We start from the raw sequence: 25,365 nt of genomic DNA on the forward strand, positions 1-25,365 counted from the left end.
AGCACGTGAGTAACTCTGCAGGGTCTTAAACGAGCCTTGAGGGGGGCGTGGATTAGTCTCCTGTGTCCAGTTAAGCAGGTGTTCAAGTGCTTGGCTGAATAGATGCTTTCGGTATTTAGCTGATGCTAGACGTGCTCCTCGCCACAAGAGCTGGCTGGGCCAATGGCCTGATGCGACCCATGTGCCCCCGTGTTTTAAAATAATCATTCTGATTTGTATGTATTCCCTTCCTGGCTGTAGCATGCTCCCCTCTCCCGCACTGAGCTGTTTGGAAGCAGTTAAGAGAACTGCAGCAGTAGGTAAGTAACACGGATTAACCATCGGGCACTGGTGGGAAATGGCCCAGTGGGGCTGAGGCACCCATTCAGGAGTCCAGGGAGATGGAAAGGGTGGGAGCTACTTGGTTTTAGACCCAAGGCCTTGCTGCAAACCCATTTCTTCCCAGGGCTGTAAACCTTGAATTTTATTCTCAGACCCTTCTCTGACATGGGCCAACCCAAAATACTGAGTCCCTGCCCCCTATAAACTTGGGGAACATTTGGCCCTGCATCCAAAGACTGGGACATGGGCCCACCTCTAGTTGTTAGCACTCAGTCATTGGAATTAACCACCTGGCTCTTCTCTCACCACTCTGGGCCATTCCTGTTTGGCTCAGTTATTTCCCGCTTTGTTTGCAGTGTAGTCGGCCCGTCTTTGGATTGTTTCCCAGCACCATCGGCAAGGAGGCCATTAGGCATGTGCGCCTCTTCCCTCACTTGGAGCTCTTCCGCTGAGGCACGCCCCTTGTGCCTTTCTGGAGCCACCCGGGCATCAGTGGGCTCTGCTGGGCCCCAGGCGTTTGTCCAGACAGCTTGCAGGGTGAGTTAACCCTTTGTACCAAGCCACAGGGGAGGGGACGCAGCTGCGGTGAGTGCCACGGAAACAGGTGCCTGGTGTTTTGTTTGGAAGTTCTCTGAGGCAGAATGATGGATTGTAACAAATGAAAAACATAGTCACTATTTAGCATCCCGACGCCTCATCCCACCAGATATATTTTGTTCCCAGCTTTGAGGTGCTTCCTAGTCACTAGCATCAGTTTAGATCATGACAAGAAGTGACATGGAGGGAGGGGAGATAAATCGAGTTGACTAAAGAAGAACCAAAAACTTTATTTATTTGTTTTAGAGCTTAGAAATAGCAGGAATGTTAAGTCCTAGCTTCCCTGTTTTGCTGGAGGTTTCCTTGGAGGACCGAGAGTGAAACAGTGTTTTCTTGGAAGAAACCAGTCCCATTGGCTGTGTTGGGTGAATTACTAAATTGCCAGGAGAGAGAGTTGATTACTTAGTTGGGTCACACACATGCTTAAAGTGAACATGTCATCTGTTCACGCAAGCATTGAGCTGGGTTCGTACTTGCAGGAAAACCCTATCAGGACCATCCAGCTGCTGGAGACAATGGAGCTGATGGGTCACTGCCCAGCCACCTTCTCCCTGAGTCCACAATGAGCCAAGTGCCCAGACTAGCCCTAGTCTCCTGCTGAAGGAGAGAAGATGAGCCTCAGGCTGGAGGTCCTGACCATGTGTGATCACTGGAGAACCTATGATGGTTTGTAAGAGTAGGAGTGTCAACTCTGATGACCTGGCTGAGTTCCAGTACAGCACATTACATTCCGCCTTCATCTATGCTCCCTGTAGTTTTCAGCTGGATGCAGTATTTGTCACTTCCTGCCCTATCCTGTGTATATTTAAAAACCAAAACACCACTACAACCACTGTGTCTGCTGCCCCCTCTGAGGAAAGGCTGGGAGAACAAACACCCACCAGCCGTTCACTACGGTTTTCTGGAAGGGATGAGTGCAGTACAGGAACCTGTGTAGAGTAGCACGGGAGCCTCGCACTCCTCCGGAGTCAGTCCTCTCTGTTCTGTCCGGCTGGTCTCTCTCTGGTGTTCACCCCACCACACAGCTGACAGCACTTCCCTATGTGTCAGAGTGAGCTGGCATCAGCTTTCCGTTCCAGGGCTGGGATTTCTCTAGGAGGCCTCAAACTAGCCTCAGGGCTAGTCTTAAATAGACAACATGGCCTGAAGGCGAGGCCCTGGGTTACCCACTGGGAATGCACCCATTTAGCTAACCAGATGCTGCTGAACCGTGTTTGAAACGACTTTAGGGCTTGGACCCTACCTCCTGACATATCCGCAGGGACAATGCCCTTGGGAGACGCTTGGCTAGCCTTTGAAAGGCAGTAGTTCTCAATGGGGCAGTAGCTACAAGGACACCTATTGGACTCAAAAAATAAACCGATCCTTGGCAAAACTTGTGCTGTTCCTGGCATCGTATGACTCCATCGGCCCCTTCCTTTTACTCCCAGGTCACAGAGTCCCCTCTGCTTTCCTAGCAGTATCCATTCAGTGAGTCTCTTTCTCTCTCATCTCCTAACTGAGGGAACAGGCTAATCGTGGAGGAGGAAGATGTTCCCATTAAGTGAGGAATAACCGAATAGATCACCCCTGATGTATCAGCCAACGAGCCCTGGAAGGTAGGATCCTTCTGCTCCGTGGACTTTTTGAAGCTGCTGCACAGCTGGAAGCTCTGACAGAGCCCATGGTCCAACATGAGGTGGCTGCACAGAGGCAGGCAAGGTGGGGGTGTGTGTGTGTAAGCTATAGGTCCAGAAGACAAGAGCACAGAAGTGGGGAATGGGGGGAGAAGCAAGACCACCCTGCAGTACGAAGCGGTGGGAATAAGTCCAGGTGGCGAAGGGAATCCTAGATCGCGCATAGGCAGGGCGTAGCAGAGGCAAAGCCTCCCCAGCCTTTGCGCTGCCAGGAGAGTGGGCAGAGGTGGAGTTGGAGCCCTTGGAAAAATCTCTGCCTGCCATGGCCTCAGGAGTGCTCCCTCCCCATCACAGCCCTATGGCCAGGGCGGGGGCACAGAGCTTTTCCGGTCATGGGGCTGCAGCTGGGGTGGGGGGGAGGCAGCGGAATGAGTTAACAGGGCCCCGGGGGGGAACAGGTGGAGTGTGGCGAGGCTGTGGGAGGAGGGGCTCCAGCCAGGGCTGAGCGCTCCGGCATGGTCCTGGCTGAGGCTGATAGCTCGACCCTGGCTGCGGCTGAGCTCTCAGCACCCCATCTCCACTAACCCCCTGCCCCGGCCGGAGCCATGGTGGGAGGAGGGCCTGAGCGCTCAGCCCCTTTCCTCCACAGAGGGTGGGGGTGGGGTGGGGGGGCATGGCCTCAGCCAGAAGAGGTGGAAGCCTTGACTGGAAGAAGTGGGGCACCAGGCCTAGTCTCCCTAATGGGAAACGTCACCTGCCGCCCATGAGAATGCGGCGTACCAGCCCTGACGGTTAACAAAAAACGATTTAAACCAGAGGCTGGGCAAAATGTTCCCAACAGGGCTGAGAACTGGAGTAACGGAATATACTGGGGCGAGGGAGGTCCCACAGTCGACTGAAGGCGCGACTCCATTAAACGCCCCGGGCCCATGGCAGCTGTGGGATGTGCATGCCAAACCCCATTGCCGGTCAAGGGGTGGTTGAAGTGCAAAGCCCAAGGGGTGAGTGTGGCTCTTGGGGGTGAAATGCTTATTTCAGTGCATGGGAGAGGCTGGGAGACGTGGCAGGAAGGCGAGGAAAACGAAAGCCCCCAGGGCACCGGTTCCAGCACTTTGAGGAAGAGCTCTGTGTGCACCCGAAAGCTTGTCTTATTCCCCGCCAGCTGGGCCAGTGAAAGCGATGACCTCACCTGCCTTGGCGCTCTCATAGCCTAGGACCTATTTTCCAGCGCGCTGAGCCAGGCAGAACTAGACCCTGTGGGTCAGTATAAGAATAATATGAATTATCAATAAGCTGCAGTGCAGTATCAACACCCCAAAGTATTTGAACTCAACTCAGTGGATGAGGGCAGGGGGGGCGGGAGTTCTTTAAATACCTTTGAGGCTCTGGACGTTAGCACATAGACGAAAATTAACACTATGTTAACATGGGCAGCACATGAACCCTCCCTTTGGGGAGCCGCCCCCCCACCCCAGGTGTCTATCTACATGCTGTCCCATGTCCTTTTCCTCAGCTTCCTTCCCCCCCGTGACCTGTAGGGAGTTGATGCCCTGGCTACTCTAGTTGGGGGGGATTGCCTTGATGTCTGTGGAAGATGTCCCTGAATTCCTGCGTTCTCCTCCCCCCCCCGCCCCCCCATTTACAGTGCCACCATTTCTCCATGCAGGGTGTGTAAAGCCATTTGTGTGTCTGTGGGGGGCATTACTGGCAGGGGTTACCCTCACCTTGCTCAGCCAGGGGTTGGCACTGACCAGCCTCAGCCACGCAGAGAGTTTGCCCCTGCCCCACCTCGATGTGCTGAAATGCTTCCCAGTTACCACCCAGCTCCTAAGTGCCTCTTTGGGGGGAGAGGGTGGCAAAGGCGGCGGCTGCAGGGTGGGCTGCTGTGCACACTAGTGCCAGCTGCGGAGAATGCCAGTATACGGGCGAGCGTCTTTGACGTGGGCCTGCTACTTTTACTCATGTGAGTAGGCCAGCGCCTTCAGCAGCACGACTCATTTGGTAAGGCCAGCTCACACAAGCTGGCTAGCAGGAGCCCCCTTAACAGCGCCATGGCCTAGCCCTGCAACGTCACCGTGCGTCAGCCTGACACTAAGAGTTTATTGTAAGCTGCGCAGGCTGGCATCTTATTTATCCAATGACGCCATTGCCACAGCAACCCCGGCCCTTGTGACCACAAGATTTGATTGGCGTAATTCTCTCTGAGCCGGCTGCGCCTCCCCCTTACCAGTGGCAACGTGCTGGCCAGCGCCGCCGTCCTGTTCTCTCGTGCCCTGTCTTCTTCAGGCTGGCTGCCTCTACTGTGTCAGACTGACTGTAAGGCGTGCCAGGGTCGGGAGCTGGGGTTTTTAGAGAAACAGTCTTGAGCCTCATCCGGCTGCGGAGAGGTGAGCCAACAGCCCTGTGGCACCTAATAGGCTAGTCTGCTGTGGTCTAGGTTCAGTTGTTGGGTTTAGTGTGCAGCTGCTGGGTGGGGTTTAGTGGCCTGCGATACCAGGCCGTCAGACTAGGTGATCTGATGGTCCATTCTGGACTTGACTTACATTCTATACCTGTGACACTCATTACCAGCTGATGTCTGGTTGATCACCTTTCATAGCACAGCGCCAACCCCAGTCTCCCCTTGGTACCATGTACAGAACCAAAGTGCCGTCACTCCCATTCCCACCTGTCCACAGCTCCAAGGGCCAGACCCTACCATGGCTCTGGTGGGTGGTTTCGCCAGAGGCCAAGGCCTGAAGGAGCATAGCTAGGTGGATGTCCCCTCAGGGCAGGACAGTGACCTAGCGGCAGAGTAGAGGGTGCTTATAGTCAACTTGTTCTGCGGGGCAACAGACTTGCAGGGAGTGATTGACGGTTATTCTGCTCTTCTCTCTCAGGCGGGAACAGGAGAAAAGCATCTTTGAGAGACCTTGGCGGTCCCTTGATCCTGTGACCAGGCCCTCACAGCTGCTCTCGCTCCCTCAGCTTCCCAGGGCCCCCGGCTGGAGATGATAGCAACAGCACAGCCTATTCTGCTCCTGCACCAGGGGCTGGCAAAGCCTTCTGGCCCAAGGGTATTCTCAGGGAGCCCCTGACACCTCTTCTCTGGGCCCAGGGCAGCTGAGAACCGGGCCACAGGCAGCAGGGCTGTAACCTCTCCAGCACCACCTGTACTTCAAAAAACCTGAAGCCAGAGCGAATGCCACCGCTCGTGAGGTTTAGTCAGTCACTTCAGTAGGGGCAGAGGTTCACCCAGGCACTGCTACCCTTTTCCCCTCTGCCTGGCCCGAGCAGCTCTGCACCCTTGCCCAGGAAAAGAACCTTGAGTGGCCAGTACAAATAACCACTTCAGCTGGCTGCAACCCCCCGTGCAATTGATTTTTAACAAAAAATGAAACATGGGCAGTTTCAGGTCAGAAGACTCTGGCGGCTGCTCCTGGGAGCATGGTGGGGAGATCTGGCAGGAAGACAACAACCCTGCTTGGGAACCTAGCAAACAATCCCAAACAGAACATCTCCTCTTGGCTTCAGTGTGTGTGTACCTTCTGATGGCTCAGGAGCTGTACCCAAGGGCAGTTAATGAAGTGTTATTTACTCCTGGTTCAGGTCCTAGGGGAGGGAGCCCAGGCAGCGCAGCATGGCCTGGAGCAAGGAGCGTAGGCTAGAGCAGGCAGAGAGCTCAGGCCCTCAGCCAAAGTTCAATTGCCAGCAATGGTTATTTAATTTCATGTCCCATAAATCCTAGAGGCTTGTATTAATCCTATACTTTTCCTTCACAGCACTGAATTTGTCTGCACATTCGTTCCCTGAGCTAATTTCATTTTGTTGTATTTAACTGGCTGTAGGCTCAGGTAGGAGAACAAGTGCAGGGCCCACAAGTTCCCAGTCGCTACCCTGGCATTTTGACACGTGTGTTTACTGGAGAAGGGGTGGGGCAGGAGGGGGGGGAAGAGACACGCTTGATTTACCTGACCAGGGCTCTGTAAATCCCTTGCTAAGAGGGCACATGCCCACACCGATGCATGGCATAAAAAAAGCCCACCTCTGCCCATGCAGACATCAAGCCACACCCCTCCAGGGGAAGGATTCCTTACAGTTCCCTTTGCCTAATAGACAGATCAGCAAGAGAAAAATAAATTGGTGTGATTCTGAATGTTCCCCATGTTTTTGAAAGCAGCTGCACTCCAGTCGAGGAGTGGGAGCTAGGACTCCTGGGTTCTAGTCCCACCTCTGCCAGTGACTTGCTGTGACACCCCCCCTCTCTGCCCAGGAAAGGGCACCAGGATCGAGTGCTGAAGAGGGCTAAGTAGTAGCTGCATTTATTATGTCCAGGAAGATGAGTTGGGCTCCTTGTGCAGCTGCTGTGCTGGAAAGCCTGCCTGCTAGTTGCTGTAGATACAACATTTGAGGTTAGTACACGAGCCACACGGAGGCAGGGATGAGACTAGGCCTGAAGCATCTTCATTCCAGCAGCAGCCCCAGGGCAGGGCAGCAGCCGTGATCTCTTCCCGCACAAAACCCCTCTCTGTTCTTTTGCCAGAGTCGGGTTTCTCTGCTCCCGCTACACCCAGGACTGGGAGAGGTGGCAGCTCAGCGAGAGAAGGCAAATGAGGAAACACATTAGTCAGGCCAAGCCCTGGCTCTCTTGTGACAGTAAATGAAAAATTAGCAGGTAGGTGATGTCTCCTCCTGAGGCCTTTGATCCTGCTGTGACTATAATGAGACCAAGTGACTGAACACAAGGGAGTTAATAGAAATAAGATACAGAATAGCAAAGGGCTTTTTCCAAACACTTTGGAGTTAAATTAAATACACTTCTCCTGATTTCTATTCAACAGCTCAACTCTCCTCACATCAAGCTTTGTTTGGGTGTGAAAAAAGGCCAGGCAGGGGCTGGACTGAATTATCATGTTAACCAAACCCGGGCAAATAGACTGTGCCTGTGAGGATTTACACGGAGTTAAAAACCCATCCATCAGCGAGTGTAGCATCTCCAGGGAAGTTCCCCGTACGGCAGATTTACCAAGTGAGCCCAGATCTGGCAAGTCGCACCCAGCAACACTATTGCACAGCTCATAGGCGCCAATTCCATGGGTGCTCCAGGGCTGGAGCACACTCTCCCCCACCCCCCCAGCAGGCCCCCTCTACATTAGCTCCTCCCCCAGCACCTCCTGCCCACCTGTGATCAACTGTTCAGCCCCGTGCAGGAGGGGCTGGGGAGGAGCCAGGGTGGGGCACACTCAGAGCAGGGGGCGGAGCCGGGGCAGAGCACCCCCTGACAACTCAGAAAGACAGCACCTCTGGCACAGCTTCCTGTTGGACAGCTACCACATCGTATCCCACTTACCATTTCACACACACCCTCCCCCAGGAAACCATAGACTTTATCCCTGCTCCTGAAGTCAGTGGAGGTAGGTGCAGGCCCAAGGGCCTGGCAGGAGAGACTCATGTGCAGGATTCTAGTTGGAGCCTCAGCTTGCGTGCATGAGTAAACCAGAGTAAATCCACTGATTTCAATAGAACTCAGCTGATTTGCACAAGCTGAGAATCTGACTCATTTACTTAACCATTTGCAGGTCTTCCGGATGAAAAGGCGGCTCTCTGCATGTTAGATATCAGTAGAAACCTTGGCAAAAATAACCCTGAGTTTGGTTCAGAATGATGGCAGAAATAGAGAAATAAGATTTAAAATGTCTCTTTAATCACCTGGGCATGGCATTGTGACTTTTCACTTTAAGAAACCAACATGTGAAGGAAAGTCTTGAAACTATCCTAGGGAATGTGGGTGTTCCTGTCCCTGGTGTGGTCCCCATTCATTAGCGGACCATATAAAGCAGTGCAGCTTTAGAAGCCAGACAGTCACAGTTGTGGGGTGGGGAGCAGGGCTGGAAGATGTCCCCATCTTTTCACAGAGAGCAGAGCTGTGGGCATGCGCCCCAAGTTCACTGGAACCAAAAATAAATGATTGACATTGTACTGGATACTTTATAGCGAGCCACAGATGACTGTGAGCATTTCAATTGGACAAGACACAACCAAGAGCATCGCACTGCCCATGCGAAGTCACAGTGCCCAGGAAATGGAAGACTTCAGAATTCACACATTAAAGTGCCTTCTACAGTTAGGTTTGTGCCCCGTATCAAATAGCTGTGGCTTTATTATTTTTTGGTCCATCTTCCTGCTGGTGCCAAAGAGCAGGAGAAACTCATGGACAGATTTGAGAGCCTCCCTTATGGGATCAATCCCCAGGAGTCACACCTGAATCTGTTATCTCCAGATGGTGTGTGACAGCAGTAACGTGGATATAGGCCAAGTAACGATAGCCCTAACCCTGCCCCCCTCTCTACCCTCACACCTCGGACTCAAGGCTAGAGATTCGTCTCCAGGACCGGGCAGCACAAGGACTGTTCATTCTCTGGGCTGCCAGGAGGTCCCTCCTCTCCGTATTGACCATCTGGAGGAAGGACGGCTCTGCTCTGCTTCGCTCTGTACAGTCTCTGTACACGCTGTCGAAGTACATGGTCCTCCGGCTGTCCTCCTGGATCAAGTAGTCCCTGCTCCTGGGTGCCCAGGGAGCCTGAGTGACACAGCGCTGGCTGGTCCTGGAGTGTTCGCAGAGCGGGGGAGGCCCCTGGTAAAGCCGCCCCAAGTACATAGGCAGGTTCATATAGGAGTTCATGTAGGCGTACTGTTTGTGCACCACGGTGGAGGAGGCCCGGTGCATGCCAGTGGCGTTCTGCAGGCACGCCTCCCCGTAAGAGGGCAGCCTCACTGCCTGAGGGTGCAGGAACCGCTGGGCTTTCCAAGGGAGTCGGGAGTTTGCCTCCACATGTTTTCTTTTGCACATAGCACTGGACCTGAGGGCTTCCGTGGGATAGTACATTGGTGTCTGCCTCAGTGCCACACCAGCTTTGGGGAAGAGATCTGGCACGTCCCCTTGGGTGGAAGACTTGCCGTCATATCTCCGGATGCCTAGGGAACGGCACTTCTCGTTCTGCTCCCAGGCAGACCTCAGCAGGCTGGCTCTTCTGTTCAGCTTCTCCTTGCCCAGAAAAGGTAGCTCCACTGGTTCTGGTTCCCTGAACACAGTAGCTAAGCGTCTGCAAGGCCTGTCGGCTTTTGAGAAGGAGCTGTTCATGCAGTCAGGAGGCAAGAAAGGGTTCTTCTCGGAAGTGGAGAACAACTTTGCCAGCTGGGTTGGGTCCCTGTGTCCTCCTTCGCCATATACCAGGTGGACATTTGGTGGAAGCTTCTCCTTTCCCTCTCCCCTGGGCACAGGGTGCTTGTGCTCTTTGTAGATGTCTGGGAGGGGAAGCTCCCTTTGAGTTTTCAGTGGTGAGAGGGGAGTGCTCAGGTGGTTTCCCAGGGGCATGTGGTTCCCAAAATGGGATGGAAGCATGGTCCTCACCAGGAGGTGCGGAAAGCCACCCATGGTGGAACCTGGAAGAACTTTATCCCCAGAATAGCTTCCTCTAAACTTTAGGGGGTGAAGTACTGGAGGTTGCTCATTTACCGCCCTCCAGTTTTCATTAGCTGGCAGCCTGGAATCCACAAAGGGCTGTTGAGGAGCAGGGATGGGTGGTGGAACAGCCCTCTGGGCACAGTCCCTCCCAAGCTTCTCTGTTGCAGCCACATTGGAGGAGTAGGGTGGCCTGTTGGACACACTGGTGTTCTGGACAACAAGCTGAGGAGTTCTAAGGGAGAACGTGGTCTGGAGGTTTTCACTCTGGTTTGTCCAGTTCTCGATGGTGCGTGTGGCATTCTCAAGGGAGCTCCCAACACTGGCTGTTGACACCATGTCCTTGGCAGCCTGCAGCATCTTCAGCACATTGGCTTGGGCAGAGTTAGCGGTGACGTCGGGAGTACGAACACGAACAGGGCTCTCCAGATTCTGGACTCCACTGAAACAGCTATAAATGCCCTGAAAAGCAGAGAGAGAAAATGTGGCCAGAGCAACCCTGAGTGCAGGGGACACAGGGAGGGAGATGAAGAATAATAAATCAGTGCGCCTTGGGTCCTGGGAAGGGATGAGCCAGGGCAATCCCTCATGTACAAGCTCTATGTTCATGTAGGATAAAGCAGATAAATACTACAGAACAATGATAAACATCCATAGTTGAGATGGAGAGCAGCCCAGGACTGGCCTGAGATCACATTGCTGTAGGCCAGGAATATCGTCTACTGTGCCAAGATCTCTGCATTACTTCCAAACACCATGATTCCAAACATCTTCCCTTTTTAGAATAGTTTCCTCCCACTAGTGACCTAGCGGACTCATCTCCAGAACAAGCGCTTTGATCAGCAGTGGAGCTTGAGGGCAGAGAACCATCCATCCCCGGCCAACAAGCATACCTCCACGATGGTGCTCTAGAGTTCCTCCTGCCTAGACAAACCCAGAACTTAGTCTTTCCCTCAGTTCTCCCATTCGCTCATCAGACTCGCTTCGAACAGCACGCCCATTAACTTTGGTTTCACACCAGATGAGGTGAGAGCTTGCTGGAGCACAAGCCATATACTAAACTCAAGGCATTTCACGTGCAATAAGCTGTCTTGGCTTGGGAATGTGAAAGTAACAAGGCCAGGAACTGGTGCATCCATTCATTATTCATTTCCTTGATGCGCTTTTAATTGGTGCTCGATTGTTTCATATGAATTTAGGGCTGCGAAAAGGCTCCCATCAGAGAACCCCACAGCCCTTCAGACAAGAGGCTTGTTTTTATCCACAGAACACTGACACTGTGTGGGCAGCACAAGCTTCCTCCCTCCTGCCATATTCTGATCAGTAACCTAGAGGCAAAATACTCAGCATCCCATTACCAGACACATCCACTCAGCCTTACTCCTGGTGACAAACTAGCCCCTCCTGAATAAATAAGATCAATAAAGAGTGACTTAGGGGGAACATGATTACGTAGTGGAAACGTGTGGGGAAGGCACTCACCCTGCTTATGGCCAGAAGGAAGTCAAGTTTGTGCGACTTGGGGACAGAGTGGCGTAGTTTCCAATATACCAGGTGCTCCCAGGCAAAGACCAGCAGGCTCAACCCCATGGCCACCAACAGCATGTAGAAGACCCCGGCCATGTTGTCAATGTCTAGCTTGCTGCTCATCACCTCATTCTTCTCATTCTGGCAGATCCCCGACAGCCACACGGTCTCCAGTTTCTGGGTTTCCCCTGGGAAACAGTTACACACAGAGGGACAGACTGAGATTCTAGTCAGGAGCTTCCTGTGCCCCTGCAGCGTGAGGGACCAACCCTCTCACTTCACAGTCTGATGTCTACATTGTTTTAGGAGCAGAAAAAAAATTCACTGCATCCCAGAAGTTATTAACAGAATTGTCCTCTATTCAGCCTTTAGGATTTCTCCCCAGTTTGTGCCTTCACCAAACACTCCTGGATTTGGACATGTGATAGCCTTTTTCCGACTTCTTAATCTCTTCTCCCCATAATTCCCTTCCTCTGTCGTGATCTGCCTCTTCCCCCCCCCCCTCCTCCCCTCCTTAACTCTGTTACATTTTACTCCTGAACGTCCTGCTCCTCTCCCCCACCCATGCCTTTATACTTTGCACACAGATCACTTAAGATCTCAAAGCTGCCAGGAGAGGTTTATTGCCTATTAGCGGGAAGACAGAGATTGCAGAGAGAATAATGTCCAGGAGGGGCTGGGCCCAATTGAACGTTAACCACAAACAACCTGACAGAAAAGAACAGCTTTCTGAATACTTCTTGATGCTTCCCCTAATGCACAGCGCAGACCACGGACTGACTGCTTGACTACACAGAGTCCAGCTGGGGCTTCCTAAGGTACCAGGAGACCAGGAGATTCACAGTTGCGTGCCATAGATGACTTCCATGTGGCAGGCGGAGGAGAAAGCTAGGGCCAGGATTCCCAGATGGTTTACATTTACACCAGCTGAGGATCTGGCCCCTAGATTACAGGGATGGAGCCCTAGATGTCTGGGTTAATTCACAACATATGTGCTGGTTTTGATGGACTGTCTGATCCTCTTCCAGTTTTAACAGATAAATACATTTTAAAATAAAACAGCAGCATGTTTGTGCGAGAGAAAGAAAGGAGAGGAAAAAACAGAAGATCAAGCAAGTAAGGGAAGGTGAGAGATAGGAGAGCCACCTTTGTGCGTGTCTGATTCTTGGGTAACGCGGTTTCCCCAGCTTTGCAAGGAAAGAAGTACAAGACGGGAAGGGCTAGGCTAACACTGTCACCCAGTCAGAGGAGGGACACCGCTCCCCAGCGCTGAGCAGGGAAAGAAATACCCACCGTCTCCCAGGAACTGCAGAAGGGCCAAGTCAATCGGCCTCTTCCACTTGGAATCCTTCTGCAGAGCAATGCCATAGCCGGTGGTAGCAAAGACCTTCCCACTGCCGATGGTCACCAGCTTGCAGCCCTCGTCCTTGCCAGCCATGTAATTCAGCACAGCGGCATCGTAGATAAAGGCGTCCAGCTTCCTGGAATCAAGCAGAGAGAGTTCAGGGCAAGGACGGCAACAGAGGAGATGGGAAGGGAGCGGCTGGGGCAGGGAAAGGATAAGGATAAGGAGATACCAGGAAGGGAAGAAACAGAGTATCCACAGAGCTTTGGATTCAACATCTCATCTCAAACAGCCGGGGAGGAAACTTGGACGCTTCCCTTTCTAAACAAGGAGGAGCTGCTGATGGTATTGAGGCTCAGCAGCTATATTGTCAAGAAGCCCAGACTCAACTAGAGTGTGGGCTCCCAATGCCCCAAATGGGAGAAGGCTACCCCCAACAAAATGCTTTCCTCAGGCCAATATTATTTTAAAGGCAGTGACATATCTATACAGATCACTTGGCTGCCTTTCAGTGGTGTGCAATCTCTGGGGTAAAAGGTGGCATCTGTTTAACATCACAGAGCAACACTATACAACAATTTAGGACACAAAGTGAGGGGAACCCTCTCCTCCATTGAAATCGAAGAGGTGATCTAGGGGATGTCTACACTGTAATCAGAGATATGACGGCAGTATGTGTAGACATTCCCCGACGCTAGCTTTGATCTGGCTAGTTTGAAGAACAATCATAATGAAGCTGTGGGAGTAAGGGCTAGCTGCTAGAGTTACATACCCAAGGTCCCAGGCAGACTTGTACAGTCATTGGGTCATGGCTTCACTGCTATCGTTATTCAGGGGAGAGAGATGTGCTGCAGTCACACCTCTGACAGCAGTGTAGACATATCCTCAGCTGAACAGCCTGTAATCGTCAGAGGCCTGGTCTACACTAGACAATGAGGTCGGTTTAACTATAGCGGACAGGGGTGTAAAAAAGCCACACCCCTGAGCAGCATAATTCACGTGACCAAAGTCCCAGTGTAGACAGCGCTAGGTCAACGGAAGAATTCTTCTGTCAACCTAGCTACTGCCTCTCGGGGAAGTGGATTACCTACGCTGATGAGAAAACCCTGCATCTTGGCATAGGTGGTGTCTGCACTGAAACGGTGAAGTGGTACGGCAGTGCCGCTGTGTAGACAAGCCTGAGCTAAACTTTGGCAGCCTGTGCTCATGAGAAGTGCTATAGGCTCAGTAAGGACCACAAGCGGTCAGGACCTCAGTCTGCCCTCTCATCTGGAAGATGGCAGTGCTGGGAGGGAATATGTACTCAGGAGATTACTCAAAGAGAGGGTGGATTTCTTACCTGATGTGTCTCTCTCTCACCCCCTAGCTTCCTACCCGCTCATCCCCTTTGAAAGCTAAACACTATTATGCAAAGGGATGGGGCATTCTTAAATTACTTGATTTGCTATCGAAAACGCGCACACACCAAGTGCTGGATGGAGATCTTGGGACAGCTCCTTCTTTACTTCTGTGGAGCTCCACCCCTTCACAGCAGCGGAGGACTTGGCCCTGTATGCTTGTGTTAGGTGGTGGGAGCTCTTAGCTGGAGCAGGCTCCTAAAGTCAGGCAAGTTAATCTGACTTAATCTCCATCCCCCCACGTTTCTGATCATGTAAATACAGAATGACAGTCCCTTCCTGCCCCAGCCCAGGCATTTTGGGGGTAGAAGCCTGCGCACGCTCCAGCTATGGAGGTGCACTCCTGTTTCAGAAGAGTTGCTCTTAAAGGGAGACGTACCCCATTTTGAGGCTGGTCAGGGCGTCTTCCACCGAGCGCTGGTTGTATTTCATCATGTGCGTGTGCATATCTGGATAGTTGCTCCGAATGTTTCTCTCCGTGCTGCCATTGGGAACGGTGCCGAAGCGGAACGGGGGATACTGCTCCTGGGGCCTCTGGAACTAGAACAGCAATCACCATGAACAATAATCAAGTGCCTGGTCCAACAAACAAGCCCAGCACTGTGCTCCAGGCCTCCTCTTGGATTTTCCACTTAGCCCAGTGATAGAACCAGGCTGTGTTTTCACCCTCACCTTGAGCCCAGCTTCCACTCCATTTCTATCCCTTCTATCTATTCCCACCTTGTCACTATCAACCTGTATCAGCACCAGCGCTGGCTGAAAAGTGGGATGTTGCTGCCACAAAAAGTTTCCCACTTTGTCAAAATTAGTTTGATTTGGCCAAAGTGGCACAAGTCCATGGGAGAGCTGGGAATCAAACCCAGGCCTCGTGACCCTTGGTCCCACACACCCTAGCCACTGAGTGTAGGAACCCTATTTCCTGGCACTTGCCCCCCAAAGGCATTAGGTTTATTAATAGGTGTTCCTAGCTGGAGGCCTGCCTGTGCTCTGTTAGCAAGAGCCTGGATTAGTGGAGAGGAGAAGGGACTGGGTCCACTTCTACCACAGCACACAAGCATCTCCTATTGACCTCTGTGGGCAATACCTGTATGCTGTGGTGGGCACACAAAAGTCAGGTTCTGCATTAGAATGTTGCTCCCCCTTCTCTGCTCTGTTCTTTGGCTTCAGTCTTTCTCTGCTGGTCACTCTGCTAGCTCTCCATCTTGGTTTCTCCCAGGTTACTTCTCTCAGCCTCTTTTCTGTTCCTTCCCCCTCCGCTCCACACTCCAACCATTCAGCCTTCAAGTCTGTTCAACCTTAGGCAAAGGAGTTCTCCCCTCCCTCAAGACTGTGATTTCATTAAACTCCTCATCTTCAACATAACCATCATTGGAATAGTGCCCTAACCCCATCCACTCGCCTTACCCTCTCAGCGCACACTTATCCCACCATATTCATCCTGCCCAGGATGTACACCCTGGGCTCCTAGTCCCTCTCTGCCACGGAGGGATGTCACAGATGTCAGACTGAGGCACACACATTCAGAGTAAGCAATAACCACCCTTAATAGATTCTACACATTGCTCCTTATTGTTGGTATCCACCAGCAATCCATGCTATGGAAGCCTGACTTGTTCAGAAGGCAAAGTAGGTTAGCTCTCTTCAGTCCTTACTTGGTTAACCTAATGTACTCACCCTACCCACTGTGTGTGTTCTATACCCAGCCATGGTTATCCCCCCATGCTTCCTCTCCCAAACTGTGGTTATTTTCTGCAAGCCCTCCTCACCTTCTTGTCACTCAGCCCAGAGACGGTGTCGATATATTGCTCCTGGATCATAAAGGCTGCCAGGTTAGCTGTGTAACTGGCCAGGAAGATCACTGCGAAGAAGGCCCAGATCAGCACCATGATCTTACTTGTGGTGCCTTTTGGATTCTCAATGGGCACCGAGTTATTAAAGACCAGGGCCCACAGCAGCCAGACAGATTTGCCAATGGTGAAGGAGGGCCCGCCGGACTCTGGGAAGAGAAAAGGAGAGAGGCTTTGGGTAGCTTGGAATGAACCTGGGCCTTTTGATAAACAACACGTCTCTCCAACCTCAGGCATGCTGCTGTCCCAACTTATGTTTCCTGGAAAAGGATTAGGGACAATTCCTCCTGCCTTTTAGCCTTGAGCTGTAGATAAATGGGCTTTCCAGTTATGCTGCTGCCATTTTACACTTGTAACTCACCACCAAACAACGTGGTCCCGGGTTTGCTTTTGGGGAAAGTTATTTTTTTTTCTTCCTTAATTTCTGCATTCATTGGTGGGTTCGGTATATGGAGAGAGGAAGTATTGCCTGAAGCCCAGACACCACAAAAAGGGTAACCCTTTCTGGGCCCACATCCTACCCCTAACATGGAGCAGGTGAGTCTGGCTGTGTTTCAGGGACCTTCAAATGACTGTCAGAGATTCCCTATTAATGTAAAGATCTACCTGCTTTATTGAGTGGAGCCAATTAAAAGCTGGCTGTGCACCTAAAACTAAAATATCTCAGGGCCCTGTCCCAACAAGCACCGGTTCTGTCTTAACAGGAGTTGGTCTGAACACGGAACTTCTCCCAACATGCTCGTGCTGAGATGCTCTGTGTCTGTCCCAACATCTAATCTGTTGTAGATATTGCTATAGCACCAGTCCTTGCAGCATCCAGGCACTGAGTCTTATAGAAAACCTGGTAGAGATTCTTTGGTGCTTGTTTTCTTCCAAAGTCCTGGTAAGAAAGAGAGAAGAATCTTGCCAGGACAGGGTATGTGGCCTAGGCAGGTTCTGGCTGGGCTGTGAAGGAAATCTGCCAGACCCATTTCTGGTGAGGCTCCAAGACTGGCCTTCAGCACAGAGACAGAGACCTATTACATAGCAGCTTTTCTGACTTCACCTTCAGAAATAGCGGCATGGTTGCTAGAGAGAGTGGAATGGAAATGCATTTTGCTTCCCTACCACCTCCCAACAATGTACCAAAAAATTAAAACTGGGGGAAAGAAGGAGCCAAAATGAGAAATGAGGCACGAGATTCAAGACCAAACCAGCGCTCTCTGGTGAGAGCGGCAGGGTTCTGGCTGGCTGAGTTCTGCTGGAGCCTTTGTTCTATTTTTAGCTTTCATCTTCCAAATGATTGTGTATTTTTACTGTGGGCTCTAGGCTATTCTCTCCTGGTAGATACCAGCTTCCTTCTGACTCTCTTCTTTCCTCCCAGTGTCTGATCCCTGACTGAACGGCAAACCCTCCAAGGTCGACACTGAGAAACTGTTGAGGGTCTCTGAAACTAGAGCAGGGAGAGATTTGGTCCTGGAGTGCACAGGGGAGTCATTGATGCTGCTTCAAGAAGCATTTTCATTATGCACCTGTCAGGATGGATATGCTTTAACGAACATTCATCAAGGGCAAAGATGGTACCCTGGCCTGGGGCTGACAGCTCCTCAAAACAAATGTGAGAAAAATCTCCCCAGCTAGCTCGGATGTGGGAGCTCTTAGCTAGAGCAGACAGCATAGTCATAGGCTGATTGGTCCTGCTGGTGACAGCCACCGCAGGTCTGGAAGAAATTGGATTCACTAGATGGTCACAATGGACCCTTCTGGCCTTGGAATTTATGAACCTATATCCACAATGGGCATTGGCAAAAATCCCATGTCAACTTGAAGTGGCCCGAGGAATCTCCAGCTGGCATCCTGTATTGCAGAGCAATCGGGGAGGGGATGGAAGCATGTGCACAGTTAGGGGGAGGGGTATTTTATGGCTTTTCAGTTCCCCATGTTGATGTTGAAGTGGAAGACACTGGAGGCACCACTTTGGTACCTGGTGCTAGGCAAAGAGGCCCTGCTGAGGAAAGGAAGACTCCCCCAATAACAGAGGCTGGGGAGTGGTTGAGGACCTGCTGATGGAGGTTGGGGTCTGCTTTGCAAAGGCTGAAGCTCTGCTGAAAGAGGCTGGGAATCAGTTTCCACACACCCTGCTCACTTTAATCCACGGATATGGCTGGAAACATGACCCTGGGATGAGCCCATGCTTCCCCAGGACATGAGGGGCTGTAACAATCCAGACCCGTTCCCATGGAATTATTATGGTGCCTTCACTCTCATAAAGCAGGGCTCATCAAGGGCAAAGGGGATGCTTGTGACAAAGGGCTCCATCCCATTGCACAACATTTGCTCATAGTTCCTTTAAGCAACTTACTTTTTCCGCTGGTTAGATTCTGGTTGTAGCCGACGGGGCTGAAATATTCAAACATGAAGACAGTGATGGCAACCACAGTGAGACACATCACGAACATCATGACCCACACCGCCGGGCTGTAGGGCTCTGCAAGGCAAGAGGGAGGCAGTCAACTCCAGCTGTGCTGCACCTGGCCCCATGCGTGTGGCACTATAGGTGACTGGACCCTCCCACCGAGTAATACAGCAGGACCTAAACCTAAAGGCTAAGGGGAAAACCCCCTCAAGCTTCACGCAGGATCATGCGACCCTATAGAGACAGATATACCCTTCCCAGCACAATACATTTGTGGTGATCCTATTAGTGCCCTTGGATCTAAAGAGCATCGGGATTACACCGAAAGATGCCCGATAGCTACTGGGTGTCCTCATCTACAGACTGAGCACACGCTAAATAGTCCTGTCTTGCTATTTATTAAGTAACTCAGAGTGGGAGAAAGAGGGAAGTAAAAGGGAGAGTCTCACTCACAAAAAGAGCTAAATTCAGACCTGATGTAAGCAGGTTGAGAAATTAGCCAAGGGGGGCTGGGAGAGAGAGAAACCAGCCGTGTAAAACCATCATGAAAATTTACCAGCCAAAGCACAAAATCTACTCACCTGCCCTGATCATAATAGAGTGACAGAGGAAAAACTAATGAGACATTACTCACCTGTCAAAAAGTTTTCAAGTAGTATCCACCCCCGGTAACAGGTCTATGTTTATTTGTAGTAGTATTGTTAAGGCCCTACTTCATTTGCGATATTGTGGATCCCACAATATTAGGCTTCCGCTGCAATTTGACAGTGAGCGCCCAGGGCAGCTGATGGCAGAAAATAGTGGGAAAGTATCTGCAGTAATAAGGTCCATTATTACTTTTCCATGATTTTCCATGGCTTCTCCCAACTCAGCTGCAATTTTTGGACAATCATCCTGTGATTCAAGTAGGGCCTTAAGTATTGTTTATTATTTGTGTTACGGTAGGACCTAGGAGCCCTACTCAAGGACCAGGGTCCCATTGTGCTAGGTGCTGTACAAAGACAGAACAAAAGGAGTTCACAATCTAAGATTAATCTGAGTGGAATAGAATCGTGCAAGGCTGAGGTTAGAATTGGGTGAACATTGCAAACATATGTCCATGAATATTTGTTTTGAATAAATGATGCATTCAGAGACAGTGTTCACATCCTGTTTGTGTTCATTTTCTCATCAGTGAATGAGGTTCCAGGCAAGAACATTTGTGGAAACAAAACATTTTAAGTGGATATTGCAGAACATGATTGAAAAGTGAATTTTGAAGTTGTAATCACGAGTATTCACACCAAAAACCTGATCCTAAGAGTTACTTTAATCCAGCCAGGGAACAGAAACATGCCGTGTAACCTACACGTCCAGTCAAAACAGCTCAGGAAGCCAATACTTGGAAGGAATTGCTCTCACATCAGCTGCAGATTGAGAATGATTATTTGCAGAAATTGTTCAGGAAAGACTTCCAGACAAATCAGCAATCTCGTGGCTGAAAAATTCACCAACAGAAAAAGGGGCAAAATACATCAGATACCTTATTAAATTTACTGAGCCAGGGCAGAGATATATAGAGATATGCGTTACCTAAGGAGGTGGTGAAATCTCCTTCGTTAGAAGTTTTTAAGGTCAGGTTTGACAAAGCCCTGGCTGGGATGATTTAGTTGGGGATTGGTCCTGCTTTGAGCAGGGGGTTGGACTAGATGACCTCCTGAGGTCCCTTCCAACCCTGATATTCTATGAGAGAGGGAGAGGCAAAAAGGAACAGAGAGAGGGAGAGAACGGGATGTGGAGAAAGAACAAGGCAGACACAAAAGAAGACACAATTAATTGATCTTTAAATATTCATGGTAAATAGGCCCAATGGCCTGTGATGGGATGTTAGATGGGGTGGGATCTGAGTTACTACAGAGAATTCTTTGCTGGTATCTGGCTGGTGAATCTTGCCCATATGCTCAGGGTTTAGCTGATGGCCATATTTGGGGTCGGGAAGGAATTTTCCTCCAGGGCAGATTGGAAGAGGCCCTGGAGGTTTTTCGCCTTCCTGTGTAGCATGGGGCACAGGTCACTTGCTGGAGGATTCTTTGCTCCTTGAAGTCTTTAAACCACGATCTGACGACTTCAATAGCTCAGACATAGGTGAGGTTTTTCGCAGGAGAGGGTGGGTGAGATTCTGTGGCCTGCGTTGTGCAGGAGGTCAGACTAGATGATCATAATGGTCCCTTCTGACCTTAATATGTATGAATCTAAGAGGAGACACTAAGAGAGGGACAGAGAGACAAAGACATCAAGAAGGCAGGAAGAGGTGTGAACAGAAAGAGGCACTCAAGGCAGAGAGAGACCAAGTGGAAGAGACAGTGGCAGTTGCTGGGTGACAGCAGCAAACACCCAGAATGATAGAGCTCTGTCATTAAAGGGCAGGCTGAAGGATGGGATTAATTCAGGCCCTCAAAATACAGCAGAAAAGGCCCATTTGTCAGTGTGTCCTTCCCTGTCAGGGAGGAGAAAACCTTTATCTGATGGCATCAGATGCATTTCATTAGCATGTGGAGGGAGCTGGGCAAGCGAGAGGGTGGGGAGGGTGGAAGGAGGAACCTTTGACCCTGGCTTCCCCTGGGCTTAGCTCTCCTACACACATTTTCTGCGGAGATGACTGTGCAGTAGGAAGAGAAGGCCCAGATCTGAAAACTGCAGAGAGTTAAAGTCCAGGGGCCTGATTCTTCAAGTAACTGAAATCAGAGAGGGCTACTCGGCTGGAGTTGGGGGAGTTAGGGAACAGCAACACTTCTCTGAAGGGGGGCGAGCCACAGTGGCTTGTTGCTTCTCTGACTCCATAAGCTCACCCCAGTGTCCTGACACTGAGCTATCTGTCCTCCAGTGAAGGTGGTGACATTGGCTCCCTCTGTAGCAGATACACTCTACTATGCAGTGCCGGGGAGCCTGTACATTTCTCCTGCAATCCCACGGCACAGGAGACAGGAAGCTCTGGGGAGGAGGAGACACTCATAGCCTCTGGCAGCAGCGTGTCTTTGACTTGACAGTGCACAGTTTAAAGAGGCCTTCAAAACATATACAAGCTTATGCCAATGTGTGTGTGCAAACATACAGAACAAGGACATATGCACAAACATATAAGCAGGCTGCTCGCACACATTGTGCTACACATGCGCTTTCGTAGATGTATTCTGTACACACACACACACGCAAGCTTCTACATACAAACAAACATACATATGGAACAGTTCACACATGCAGCTAACAATCCACATGTTCACACACGCACTTTCCTAACAGCAGGTACTCACATACAAAAGGTGCATATGTACACACACAAAGCAAATATACCCTCAGCCACATGAAAACATGAGTTCTTTGTCATACACACTCAGATACACCACCACATATGTACCCATACATGTAGCAACATCTAGTTACACACACTTATTCACAAACACTTTTAAACACACACACACACAGCCAAACTCGCACATGCATTCAACACGCACTTATCCGCATGTCACATACACGTACTGAACACAAACACAGACACAGAATCATAGAAATGTAGGGCTGGAAGGGACCTCCAGAGGTCATCTACACAAACCACCTATGCTGAGGCAGGATTAAGTAAATCTAGACCATTGCTGACAGGTGTTTGTCTAACCGGTTCTTAAAAACCTCCAATGACAACATACCTAGGTAACCTGTTCCAGTATTAACTATTCTTATAGTTAGAAAGATTTTGCTAATATCCAACTTAAATCTCCCTTGCTACAAACTAAGCCTATTACTTCTTGACCTGCCCTCAGAGGACTTGGAGAAAAAAATTGATCACTGTCCTCTTTATAAAAAGAAAAGGAGTACTTGTGGCACCTTAGAGACTAACCAATTTATTTGAGCATAAGCTTTCATGAGCTACAGCTCACTTCATCGGATGCATTTATAACATCCCTTAACATATTTGAAGACTATTATCAGGTCCCCACTCTGCCTTCTCTTCTCAAGACTAAGAATTAGGTATGTTTTCAACCTTTCCTAATATGTCATGTTTTTTTCACAACTTTTATCATTCTTGTTGCTCTTCTCTGGAATCCAGTTTGTTCGCATCTTTCTTAAAGTGTGGTGCTCAAGACTGGACACAGTACTCCAGCTGAGGCCTCACCAGTGCCGAGTATAACAGAACTATTACGTCCCACGTCTTTCGTACAGCACTCCCGGTAATACACACCAGAATGACATTTGCCTTTTTCCAGCTGCATCACACTGTTGACTCTCAGTCCATTTGTGAGTCACTATAACCCCTAGACCCCTTTCTGCAGTACTGCTGTCTAGCCAGTTATCCACATGTGAATGTGTGTGAAACACATTCGCAGATACATGCACATATAGAGACAGACTCACACAACATGCACTGCAAACACACTCATCCTCATGTAAACACAAACATGCAACATGTATTGCTAATCAAATTCACACACACTCACATACAGCATTAAACATCCATCCACACACACAAACTTTTGTCTTATTTAAACTTACAGGTTATTTTTCTAGAAAGCACATTAAAATCATCTTAGTGGTTTTTTTTGTTTGTATTTTTACACACACACCATAATTACAAAATTCAAGTGCAGAAGAGGCAAGAACTGGATTTGTGGAATGACCCTCCCTAAGAACATGCTCAGCCTGGCCTCCACCTAACAAGTCCCTGATTCAGTTTAATAAAATAACTATTGAATACAACCTCCGCCACTTGCTTAGAGCAAGAGAGGAATTCAGTCTTGGGGCCTGTCCAGACCTTAGGCTGTAATGACACCACCAGCAGGGAGACTGATCAGTGCCAATTTGTGGAGGTGACTTTTGTGACATGGACCCTTGTACCCTGGGAATTTGTCTGAGACTCACCAATTCATTTCACAAAGGCCATTGAAAAACCATCAGCAGTGATGGGCTTGGACTTCCACTGATCTGGCCAATGGTAAAAGTCTCTATAGTAGTTTAGCCCTTAAACTACCCTGCTCCATTTTAATCACTGGTTCATTGGACTTCAAAGTTTCCTGTTCTTACGATCAGTGTCCCATCTACAAGACCCTGTAACACAGGCTATAACACCAATATTAAACTCCAGACAGTCTCCCCTAGGTTCCAGGGGGAGCCTAGAGGGACACGGAGAAGAAGGCCCATGCGATACAGGAAATGAGCACAACCCGTCAGAATCTGGAGTGGAATCTGAGCGTGTACGTTGACCCTGACTGAAAGCGATGCTCTCAATCAATGCATGGCCAAGCAGTGACTTTGTATGCAGAGGACACTCTTGGCTTTGCCAAGATGAAATGAATTGCATCTGATAAGTTAACTCTTTCATTGCTGATCCTACATAGAAAATGCAAGATAGCCAATGTCCTATCAAAATCACAGGATGCCAGATGAACTTCACAGCTGTCAAGGAGCTCAGCCACCAAAAAAAAGTTTGGGAAGCTATTCCTATGCATGGATAGTTAGGACAGTTCTTTGCACTTTTATAGCACCTTTCATCAGAGGAACCCCAAGTGCTTCATCAGACAATAAGTTCAGCCTCCCCAGACTCCTGTGGGGTTGGTGCTATTATAGTCATTTTACAAATGGGGAAACCAAGGCAGAGAGATTGAGTAACTTGCCCAAGATCACACAGCAAGTCTGTGGCATAGCCAGGAATAGAATCCACAAGTCCAGAATGCCCCCAATCTCCTTACCTAGCAAGAGACAGGTTAGATTGGAAATACCCCAACATGACGGGGAGGGGAGTTGAGCCCAGACAGGAATATCATCCCTTTGTTGGCATCAGCAGTAAGTCCCATCCCAGAGAAATCAAGCACCTCTCTGGCTTAGCCTTGCTTCTGAGTACTCCTCACCACCTGAATCCACATGACAGGCACATTCCTTGGTATCAAAATGGCCCACAGCCACCACATTTACACAGAGCGGAGTCCAGACGCCCCATGGCGTCACCAAGCCCAGACACACTGAGATTCACCCCAGACTCCAGAGCCGGGCCTGCCTTAACCCTCCATTTTCACTCTATGCTTTTCCCCTCCTCGAATGCACCATGCTCACCCGCAGCTCCACGCATAGAACAAGCATCCACCCCGGCACCAGGCTGGCTCTGCTCACCTAGGAAGGCAGAAGGCGAGACTGTCCCATTGCTTCTAGCCACCATGACACTAATGCCCGTCTCCACGAAGGGCACAGAGAAGTCCACAATCTCAGACCGCTCCTCATTGATGGTGAGGGACCCTATGGCCATGTCTGCTCGCTGGTAGTACACCTGGAGGATGACAAAGGAGGCAGCCAGGTGAGTCTGGAGCTATGCGAGCAAACCCACACGCCAGCAATTCACAGGGGACCCAATCCCATCATGGCTAACCATCATTCTCAGTCTGATCCCACCTCCCCTTGCTGGCTGAGTGGCAGAGAGACTGGCCCCAAGGTGACCCACTCCCCCTTTCCCTGTCCCAGCTTCAGTCACAGGCTGCACAGGAAAGACACCTCCCTTCCCGATTGGTTCTCCCCTAAGAAGCTCAGGGCCTGATGCTCAGTGACCCCCACAGCCCTTTGACTCCATTCTGGCAACACAAAGTAGATGGATACAGCCCCCACAGGCTGTTGCAGAACTGGAATAAAGGCCCTAGGCCAGCCTTGCAACCATTCCCAGACACAGGGGACAGATTGGGGGCATGGCTATAGCGCACTGCATGACAGCTATCCTCGGCTGCCAGGAGTCCCAAGGGGAAGCACAGCATAAGAGTTAGAGCAGCCAGTGGTACCACAGGCCAGCAAGACCCCTGCACAAGCTACCTTTGCCCCTCCCCAGCCCTTAGTACAGAAATGGAGTAATAGACTCAGGTCCTTGGCCTC

At 50.3% G+C, this 25,365-nt stretch overlaps 1 protein-coding gene across 1 annotated transcript in view; it reads right to left on the minus strand.

The window, feature by feature from the left end:
- Positions 1-8,195: 8,195 nt before the first annotated feature.
- Positions 8,196-25,365, minus strand: part of GRIN2C (glutamate ionotropic receptor NMDA type subunit 2C) — a 49,692-nt gene continuing 32,522 nt past the window's right edge. Inside the window, exons 7-13 of the mRNA XM_084648594.1 lie at positions 24,622-24,775; positions 18,433-18,558; positions 16,011-16,240; positions 14,624-14,784; positions 12,796-12,983; positions 11,458-11,690; positions 8,196-10,437 (exon numbers count right to left, since the gene is read on the minus strand). Coding sequence (XP_084504720.1) covers positions 8,866-10,437; positions 11,458-11,690; positions 12,796-12,983; positions 14,624-14,784; positions 16,011-16,240; positions 18,433-18,558; positions 24,622-24,775 — 2,664 coding nt within the window. The 3' untranslated portion in view covers positions 8,196-8,865. The remainder of the gene's footprint in view (positions 10,438-11,457; positions 11,691-12,795; positions 12,984-14,623; positions 14,785-16,010; positions 16,241-18,432; positions 18,559-24,621; positions 24,776-25,365) is intronic.

Source organism: Lepidochelys olivacea (genome assembly GCF_965140295.1).
Source record: "Lepidochelys olivacea isolate rLepOli2 genome assembly, chromosome: 14".
NCBI classification, from domain to species: domain Eukaryota; kingdom Metazoa; phylum Chordata; order Testudines; family Cheloniidae; genus Lepidochelys; species Lepidochelys olivacea.